We start from the raw sequence: 11,134 nt of genomic DNA, 5'->3' as shown, positions 1-11,134 counted from the left end.
GTATATCTTAGACACCAATGACTGTGTTTCGGATGGCACGTTAAACTGTAGGTCCCGGCTGTCATTGAACATCCTTGACAGTCGTTACGGGTAGTCAGTAGCCAGTAAGTCTGACACCAGTCTAACTAAGGGGTATCGGGTTGCCCGGGTAACTGGGTTGAGGAGGTCAGATAGGCAGTCGCTTCTTGTAAAGCACTGGTACTCAGCTGAATCCGGTTAGACTGGAAGCCATCCCCAACATAGTTGGGAAAAGGCTCGGAGGATGATGATTTGATTTATTTGATTTTAGATTTCTATTTGATTTTATTTCTTATTATGATAACGAATTAGGAACAATTAAAACACTATGATCCTTTTAATAAACGTGTAACGTACCGTCTTATAAGAAGTTTTAATAAGTCTAATTGAAAAATTCCAACTGACTACCACATTGTTTTTTAAGGCGAGAGGGAGTGCCAAACTCTTACCGACTAAACCCCACCATGTTCCTTCAGGAGCTCTTGTGTACCAGAGCTGCGGTAACTCGCTCAAACTATACTTACCACAGAATATGTCATATCTAGTAGGTACCTGACACCTGCCATTTCATATCCACTTTACAGAAGATAATGTAACTTATAGGTTCACGTAGTTTAGATTAAAACGATGCTTCTATTATTTTGCTAGTCACTAAGATTATAAACATGACAATCATGCAACCGACATGTATTATCAAGTTCCTTTTCGCCTATTTGCAAAGATATCAACACCACTCCTGAAATATAAAAATTTACCAAGTCATCTAGAATTAACTAGGTATCTATCTATATGTACACACACATAGACGATAATCTTTATGTGATTACAAACATATGACTTTTTAAACCACTATTTTTGGATTAGGACAACATTGACAAGATTTATAACTTTACCAGTGCACTTAAAATCGTTGAATTCCTACTTTCATTGTTATTCTACGTGAATAATCCTTATAAAAATCCAATATTGACATACCTACGCGAATTACGAAGGAAATGGTTTACATACAGTAAGTTATCTCGAATATATTTATAAATATTTTGATGATAAAATGTCACAGTGATTAGGCACTGCTGACGATAAGAACGAGGTAACTCGCTACAATTACTTGCATGTTTTTTGATAAACCGTTGCAAGTGTTTTTGATTGAGGATCGAAAGTTCTTGACTTATTTTCGACGTCTAGAAAAAATAATTCATATAATTTTAAAAAAGTAATTACGTAAATTTTTAGACAGCTTACCAATGTTTGAATCGGCATTTCTTTGTCTTAAGATCCTATCTTATATGATATACCTTTGTTTTAAAAAAAACTCAGCATCTACTTATTCGGGATATAGTTATAAGAATCAATTTTGGCTCTATAAAATATGAAAAAATACATATGTAATTTTATGTTGATTCATACATTTACATATCTTCATTCATTCATCATTTTCTCTGCATACCCATAGTTCAGCGTAACAAACAAACAAACGGACATTGATCATCACGCTTACGTACATACAGACGGATTTTGGACTCAGATTAGATACACATCGACCTAGAACACTATCTTCTAACAGATACGAGTAAAACTTAGTCATTATTATTACACATTTTTGTTTACTATCTCTTAGATATTAAAGGTTAATTATTATTACTATTAATAGAGGAATTAAAGTCTATATTTGAGTTTTTTTAAATATCTTTACAAAAATGCTAGTCATTATAATTAAACTAGCTTTCCGCCCGCGGCTTCGCCCGCGTGGAATTCGGTTCACCCCTCCCGCTGTGGGTTAGCAGCGGTGAGGGAGTGTCAGACTCTTACTGACTAAAATCGTCGTGTTCCGTCCTAGGCCTTTTATATACCAGGGCCGCGGTACCTCTTTCGAACAACCCGCAGCCGCGGCTGGCCCTGGCGCTACTGGGCCCCACTGATTTCAAAACAGACTAATTCGCGGCGAACCTTAACACCACGATATAGAAAAGCACAACGCCATCTATCGAGCTATCGGGAAGCTCGCGATTGAACAATGAGCTACAGGTTAAAGCGCGAGATATCATTGCACTTCTTACGTATCTTAAAAAAAACAACGTCACCACGTTTTAAAAAGCTATCATTCCACTTCTTATGTATTTTAAAAACACATCGTTACCACGTTTTAAAAACACCCAGCGCCATCTATCGCATACCTCAAGAACGAAATAACTTAACTAATACTTATACCAATTAGTAATTCGTTGAATTATAGTTAATTCAGGATAAGTAGATGTAAAAAAAACAGTTAAGACGATAAAACAAATCGTACGTCATCCCTCGGGAATTCCTCATTTTCGAGGATTCATTATCGTATCATTTAGCTTCTAAATTTATATGTTCATATTCGTTTGCAATATATAAGTAGATGTAAAAAAAAACAGTTTAGACGATTAAACAAATTGTACATCATCCCTCGGGAATTCCTCATTTTCGGGGATTCATTATCGTATCATTTAGCTTCTAAATTTACATGTTTATATTCGTTTGCAATATATTACCTTGTTTTAAACGACACACAGCGCCATCTACAATCCATCCATCAAGCAAACAATATTTTTGTTTTCCCTCGGGAATATCTATTTTTTTCGGGATAAAAAGTACCCTATTATTTAATCCGGACTTCTAACTTTACGTCTGCAAAATTTCAAAGCAATCGGTTCAGTAGTTACGGCGTGAAAGCGGAACAAACAAACAAACAAACAAACAAACTCACTTTCCGATTTATAATATTAGTAAGGATAACCAAGTAACTACAGGAATATGACGAAAGTTTAAATATAGGCAGATATCAATCCTTAGATCCTTCTTCATCTTTAACTACTGAACTCGTTCTATTGCAAGCGTATTTAACAATTAACATTAACAGGAATGCAATACAAAACGAATTATAATTTAACTCCCGTTAGTAAGGCTAAGGTAAAACTAATTAACTTACAATTCATAGAACAGAACAGTAAATCTTATTACAATTATAAAATACCTTGGATAGTCTTTAACGTTTAATCCGATTAACTGCGGTCAATATTTAACTTAGGTTTTACTCCTTTAGTCCTATGAATGGTTAAGTTCATATCCTGCAAAATTTTAATCAGTTTCTATTCCTACTAAATACAATATCAATAATACTGTACTGGCCTTTATCCTACTTTCTACTAACAAAATAGATAAACTGATAAAAGCTAACAACTTGCTAGGCGCCTGAGGCAGGTCTATTAGTAAATCAGGTACCTACTTAGTTCATTACCTACTAAATAACTATTAGCTATCGCTAGAAACTATGCAATGGTTATTATTATAAACAAAGAACTGCAAATGTATTACAATTAGTAATGCTAATGATGAGAAAGTCAGTCAGGCAGACTTCAACAACTGTTCTACATCACAGCTTGTGTGCATCCCCGGGCAATGGAAGTAATACACTACACCACTACACGTTAGAACGACTATCAAAAATCAATCAACATAAATTGAACAACTTAGAACATAGAGTACACTTAGAAAAAATATTTTACAATAGCCATTAATCACATAACAAACCACAATCGATTTATAATCGCAGCCACAGTACCAATAAAAGATAAACCAGATAATAAATAAACTCGTCGCTGCGCGCGCGCAACTCAAACAAAACGACTACAAGGAGCTTGCGGAGAGGGGAGCTTACGGGATGCGGGGCGTGGCGCTATGTATCAAAAAGCTCGCCCGGCTATTGGCCGCGGCGCACTCACAAAGCTGTAGGGGCGGAGCCACGGACGCAGCGTATAAAAGCGCGCGCCGCCTCCGCGGCCGCTAGTTCACTCGCCGCTCGCAGTGTAAGCGCACGCATTACGTGTTCAACTAGTGTATCACAAGTGTTTCAAAATGGTGAAGTTCGAAGGAGATTTCAGTATTAATTCTATACTGATGAACAAACCTGCACCTCCGCCCTCCCCCACGGCTTCGTCGACGGGCGCTTCGCCCTCCGAAGCCGACCTCAGCGATTCCGAACTGGATGTGACGGGAACTGAACCCGTTGATTGCACCAAACCTAAGGACGACGACAGCAAAGACAAGAAACATGAAAAACCTGCATACAGCTACAACGCACTCATCATGATGGCCATCCGCAACAGCCCCGAGAAACGCCTCACATTAAACGGCATCTACGAGTACATCATGACCAACTTCCCGTACTACAGAGAGAACCGCCAGGGCTGGCAGAACTCCATCCGCCACAACCTTAGTTTAAACAAGTGCTTTGTGAAAGTGCCGCGCCACTACGATGACCCCGGCAAGGGTAACTACTGGATGTTGGACGCCTCGGCCGAGGATGTGTTCATCGGCGGCACCACCGGCAAGCTGCGCCGTCGCTCCGCGCTCAACGGCCGCTCGCGCCTCGCCTGCTTCAAGCGCCCGCTGTTCCCAGGCGCCGCGCTGCCGGCGGCCTACCCACCCGCTACCTATTCGCAACTCGTGGGCCTCTACTCACAGCTGTTGTACCAAAGGTACGCACCCATGCAGATGAAGAGCCATCCAGTGGCCCCTAGCGCGGTGCACCCTGCCTTCCGTGGCGATGCTATGCCCTACGGCAGCCTGCCTTACTCGCCCGCGCTCTATGACCGCCTACCGTCGGGCCCCTTCATGGCGCAGTCCCCGCTGATGCAGGGCTCGCAGCTGGGTCAGACGGCGCTGCTGGCGCAGACGTCGCCGCTCCTGCCACCGTCGCCGCCACTGCTGCCGTCGCCGACGCACTCGGGCGCGTCCAGCCCCGAGCTGCCGGCGGCTTCGCACCACCCGCTCTCGCCGCACATCTACAAGCCGGTGACGGTGCTCTCGCGCCAGTGATCGTCTGCAATCTCATAGAGGCTCTACCAAATAGACTGACTGATCGCCGGGAGACATTTTATTTATCTGTGATTTAGTTTTAGTGTAGCCAATGGACCAGTGGTGAGAGGTAATCTCTGTAGTCGCAATATTAGCTGGTGTCCTCTCGTAGCATTCCGCCGTGTATTGTCGTTATGTGTAAATATTTCCAAAGTTGTATATTTATTGACATAGATTATAAGGATTAAGATAAAGAGTTATAATGAATAAAACTAAAATATTGTTCACATTTAAAACTTTATTTTATTTACCCGACCTTGATACTGAGAATTGGGATTCAGATAATTGCGATTGGCAAACAAAAGTCAGATAAAAACAGATTGTAAAGAAATATTTCCGTTACATTTTAAATTGGGGATTATTATAATCGGGCTTAGTGGTCTCTTTGTTTTGAGGAGTTTATGCTCGACTGTGGGCTAACAGCTATACTCCCGCATCAGATCAGTTTGTTTATGCTCGACTGTGGGCTAACAGCTATACTCCCGCATCAGATCAGTTTGTTTATGCTCGACTGTGGGCTAACAGCTATACTCCCGCATCAGATCAGTTTGTTTATGCTCGACTGTGGGCTAACAGCTATACTCCCGCATCAGATCAGTTTGTTTATGCTCGACTGTGGGCTAACAGCTATACTCCCGCATCAGATCAGTTTGTTTATGCTCGACTGTGGGCTAACAGCTATACTCCCGCATCAGATCAGTTTGTTTAGCAGCAAAAGATTAAACGCTAAGAATCCGTAGTGTTGAGATTAATTCGCCGTTGTCTGGCGTTGTGTAAACAATGACTGTTCAGTTAAACACACACTTGAGAGCATTTCTCGGAACATTCAGTCACCGTTGAAGCAGATTCTGGGTAATGAGGGATATTATTTTGGGATCGACAATTTATTGCTATAATAGATGAACTGAACTTCACATTTTACAATACGGTACTAAGAAACCTGGGATTTGTGGGTGCATCATCGAACAGAAATAGTTTATTACGTTATAATTTAATTTGCAATTTATAGGGGTTAAATTAGGTACTGAGTTAACTTACCTACTCACCAAATTAGATAGTGACAAATACAAGAAAGGATCTAAACCTCGGACAATACGGAGATAATGATTTAGGACTGGTCAGACATTAAAAGGTAGCAAAAAGACCAAGTTAAAAGTTTACACAGTTTCTAAACTATAAAACACTAAAAATATCTTCGGCTTAATTTACCTAAGACGAGTCTCGTAGTAACTACATAATAAATATATGGAGAACTTTATGAAACTTCATACTCATTTTCCGTCGTTTCTCTTAGGTTTTCAATAGTAGTTGAACTCTCTTAATATTCAATAATCTTTGTGACTTTACCTAAAGACAACCTTAACTCTGCTTTTTAAGGCAAAGAAACTCAACATATGTACCTACATATATCATAACCCTTTTGGCAGGCGGATAACGAGGCGTAAAAGCCGGCACAACCTGCCTAATTTATAGGTAATACGCATTACCAACTTAGAATGGCCTACATCAAAAACTACTTTCTTCAAGACCTAAAGAAGTTGATCTTTTCACATGCAAACATCTTACAATTCTGAATAAAATTGCCAACAATTAGGCCTAAACGTGTGGACTGAGAAATACGTCAGTAACGATATCTGTCCCACCCACTGTACAATAGTTGTCTTTTAAATAAGATAGTACTTAACTTAAGATATATTATGATCAATAATATTATATCATCACTTCATGGAGATAATATCATATATTACGCACGTGTATGGATTTCGTTCTGGGTGTACTAACTTTGTACTGCACTGGAATTTTTAATTCGAATTTGTGAGACATCCGTCTATATGACAAATATTGCTATTGCGATAGTGAGGATTAGAGATTACAAATTATTGATAGCATTGACAAATTATCTGTTTTTATTTATCTGGGAATCGTAATTACTGTAAAGTATCTTTATTGTAGGTAAATCCACTTTATGGTGTAATCTGTAATTTTTAACATGAACATCATCTTTTTGGTAAACTATGAACAATAATATAAAAAATATTGATGACTTCAATGATAAATAAGGCAAGGCAGGTATACACATACACACATACCTACTTTACACACGTTGAAATCAGAGAGCTCCTCAATACGCCTTTCGTTTAGAGAATTTTGACAGTTACATTATTGCTTCTTTCCTAAAACTAACAAGCACGTTCATAAGCAAAGCAGGTAAAAATAAACATTCGATTATAAAACCATTTATATGTTGAAGCAAACAAATTATATTACAAAGGAAACGGTCAAAACGGGGATGGACGTCAGAAGCAATCAACGGGGTTTTGTCGATGGATAGAGCCGTAACTAGCTGTCATGTGGCTTGTATTAGACATCTTATTGTACAAATAATATATCTTTATGTACTGCAAATGAAATAAAATGTTATTATAGACTACTGTATAGTTTTGCGCTAGCGAATGCGGAACTGTACATTTTTGTAAAGAGGGCAACTTAAATGCGGTTACCTGGTTATTGTTGTTAACAAAAGGTAAATGCTTGATGACGTTAACTCAATCTACGTTTTAAATTTTATTTTAATAATTAAATCCTTCAGTTAATAGTTAGTGAAAACATTGGTATAAATAAATAGTTGGGCTGTACGACATGCCTATTCTGTGTGATTAGAAAAATGTGGATTATAAAGGTGAACTTTTATGTAGATATCTGCTCTCTAGAAAAGCACATGCACGACAGTGTAAAAACGTATTATTTCATCATAATTACAATTAATTGTAATTAAAACCTATTCTTAAATAGATAACTGAAGATTAAATATATTTTTTATCTAGTAGATACCGAGCTGTCATGATTGCATCATTGGCAACGTCATGGTCGATTTAATATTTATCCTTTTTTTCCCTAAAGTGTTTTTAACGGTTATTTCTTTTTTAATGTTATACCAATAGTTGAAAATATCCCTTAGGTATAGTATTTTTTTTAGGTATTCCCTTAGGTGTATTAGGTATTATTTGTACAAAAGTTAGGTGATTTGTGTACAAAACAGATATGGAAATTATCTTATCATTTGTGATCCGGAAACCGCAGTTGTCATCACAACATTATTATACTTAGATATGATATCATAAACATTGACGATTTATTAGCCTGACTAATATTTTCATAATAAGTAATAATGATGATTAACAATTATCTATTTTTTATGATTGCTATCTTTTTCAGGTATCTTGTTTTATCTTTTTTATATTGTTTATCGCGTAAAACACGATAATTTAGGGTTGGAAAACCTTTATAAAGTATTATTAAAAGTTATGTTGAATTTTCATGCAACTACACCTAGGCAGGTACATTTTAAAATTGGGAGCACTCCCAGGTGGCATCGATTTTGATGCCATACCTTTGTATATGTATGTATTAAGTATTTTTATAAATTAAAATATAAAATATGTAGTATAAAATTAACTATACTTAAATAAATGTATTACAAAATAGATTGCGTGAAAGTAATTTAGAAATCTAAAGTGTTTTCTTTGGTCTTGAATAGATCTTAGTGAATTTTAAAGTTTGAAAACAAGCTTAGGTTTAGTTAACTATTACAACATTTTTCAAAAAATTTAATAATATAAATATGAACTACGTATCACGATTAAGACAATAGATAACAATATTGTATCTACTTTATCGACAATATTACGTCTTCAATTGTTATCGAACTCAGCTTATAAGCCGATAATAAACATAGAATTAACAGAATTATTATCATTATAAAAGATTATCTTTTCCATAGACAATATATTTATTGGGAATTTTTCCTTGTGGAATTCTTATGAATGAGGAATTTGACCTTGGTATTTGGAAAAACCCTCGAAAGAGCTCGTGGTTAAGGCGCTGCGACGGTAAAGCAGTATGGCGCGATCCGTGCGCGGATGGGTGACCATCTATGCCTTGAATTCATGACAATTAAATTAGATAAAGGTATCTATCTGTACTTACAGTGAGGCGGTTAACTGATAACCTTTCAATAATCTTTCATTAAGGTTTTTTTATCTAAATACTTTAGGCCGATAGATCTTTTTGTACTTCAATAAACATATATAGATAGGTAAGCATTGTTACAATTAAATCATATTGATTTAGTAAAGTCTCTAATTCCTTGGATAGGCCTCCATTACTAGTTACCCTTACTAGGTAATATGAAAAAGAGTAATAGTGGCGTTTGTAACACTCTGACAGAAAAACAACTTTAAAATATTCAGTCATTTGCGTACGCACTGAAATGTCCTGAAATTGCCATGTTTTATGTAAACTACTTATTTTAGCTGAAATAGTCTATTGGCAATGTCTATTTTTTTGAATGCTTCGCATAATATTTTAGTTAAACTACTCTTGAGGCAATAGAGTAGCAAAATATTGAGTTTTCTTAAATGTAGTCGTTAACATTAATTACTTCCAATGTTTTGCTGAACATTGCTGAACAGGCAGGTTGAAAAGTAAGCAACATAGAGTAGAAAAAAATAGTGATATATTATGAATTATTTCAAATAATAATTAGCTGATTCTCGCGGTTTCACCCTATCTCGGGTAAACTGCACCCGGACTAAAGGTAAGTTACAGGGTTACTGGTAAGTAGACCGCATCCTTTCATGAGGTGATAGTATAGGTCAATATGGACAAATTTGACCATGGGATACACTGGGCAAAAGTTAACCCGTTTCAAGATAATCGAATTTAAAGATTTTTTCTTTAAAAGTCGTCTAGGTACACGTATACATTTTTATTATTAGTTAAAAGTCTCGTTTTTGCAGATTTTTGTATGTTTTGTGCCTTTTTGGGTAGCTAGATAAATGTAGATGTTTTTTAAGTATTCTGCACAAAAAAATGAAGAGTAATATTTTTGAGAAAATAGCTAGGGGAGACCTGTCCAAAACCGTATATCCGGGGAAAACCGTATAGCGTATGTATTTCTGTTAATAATTCAAATTTCCCGCGCCACTGCAGCTCAGCGATGTCAACCAATCACGGCTATTTGTCAACAAACACTTGTCGCGACCGGCATGCGCGTTTTTTAAATACTTTATTTTATTGTTTTTTAGTGGTTTTTATGTAATTTATGTGCAATAAGAAGTGCCAATCGTCAAATTTACGTGAAATCGTACATGTACGATTTTGACCCGGTTGTACTTAAGTGTACTAACCTTTTATTTTTCAAGACAGATGCCACGATGCCTCGTGATTATAAAAGGACGACTAATAGACAATCGTGGGTCACGGAAAACATGAAAAAAGCTGTTCAAGCCATGTTTGATGGGACTATGGGGTACTTCAAAGCTGCTCAAATATATCAGGTGCCGAAATCCATACGGTATACGGTTTTGTTTATGCCCTGGGGCAAAAAACGTAGAAGAATTATTTTTGCTATTTTTTTTCAATTTACGCTTTAATTATCTAAGTTAAAATATTGTGATTGCGTACCTTATGAGACTGGTTAAAAATAAATGTTGATTTAGTACATCTGTGTTTTAAAATTATTGATCAGCATCCACAAACCCTTAGCTATACGGCTTTGCCCCGGTCTCCCCTACTAAAAAAGTAATTGTTGTTCGCTATAATTTTCTCTGTGATTTGTACAGTTTTATGGTTTGTTATTATGAAGTGATTCATCTTCTATCCAAAAACGAGACTTTTGACTAATAATGAAAAATACGTGTACCTAGACGACTGATCTTGAAATTCGATTATCTTGAAACGGGTTAACTTTTGTCCAGTGTATGCCATGATGAAATTTGTCCGTATTGACCTATACTATCACCTCCTGAAAGGATGCGGTCAACTTACCAGTAACCCTATATACTTACCAGTACCCCTGTATACTTACCAGTAACCCTGTATACTTACCAGTAACCCTGTATAGTTTAAGTTATTCGGGGATTGTTTAGCTTTCTAAAAAAGTTTTCAAAACCTTTCAACCGTAATCGAAGTCTTTAGAGATTACAAACAATTTTTTTTTCTTTTTACCTATGTTTGATCTTAAAAATAGTGAACAAGCAGTACGTCTTATACACATGGCTAATAAAAGGTTTTAAAATATTTAGCAATAGAAACTAGACGTAAGCTTCTTAATAAACACCTGTTTGTATTCTAAGATAAAAAGATGATTAAAATCTATTACGGCATGTATCTAATTGTAGATAATTTAGGAGAGCCTCGTGTAAGATAACAATATCTACTAAAGCATGTC

General features: G+C 36.6%; 1 protein-coding gene across 1 annotated transcript; it reads left to right on the top strand.

The window, feature by feature from the left end:
- Window positions 1-3,833: 3,833 nt before the first annotated feature.
- On the top strand, window positions 3,834-5,138 carry LOC124630109 (fork head domain transcription factor slp2-like). The gene has a single exon (XM_047163841.1). It carries the CDS (start codon window positions 3,901-3,903, stop codon window positions 4,861-4,863), a length of 963 nt encoding a protein of 320 aa, XP_047019797.1. The 5' UTR covers window positions 3,834-3,900; the 3' UTR covers window positions 4,864-5,138.
- The last annotated feature ends 5,996 nt before the right edge of the window (window positions 5,139-11,134 follow it).

Source organism: Helicoverpa zea, chromosome 4 (genome assembly GCF_022581195.2).
Source record: "Helicoverpa zea isolate HzStark_Cry1AcR chromosome 4, ilHelZeax1.1, whole genome shotgun sequence".
Taxonomy (NCBI): domain Eukaryota; kingdom Metazoa; phylum Arthropoda; class Insecta; order Lepidoptera; family Noctuidae; genus Helicoverpa; species Helicoverpa zea.
Note: the sequence above shows the minus strand (reverse complement) of the source record. Positions and strands in the feature narration are given on the sequence as shown.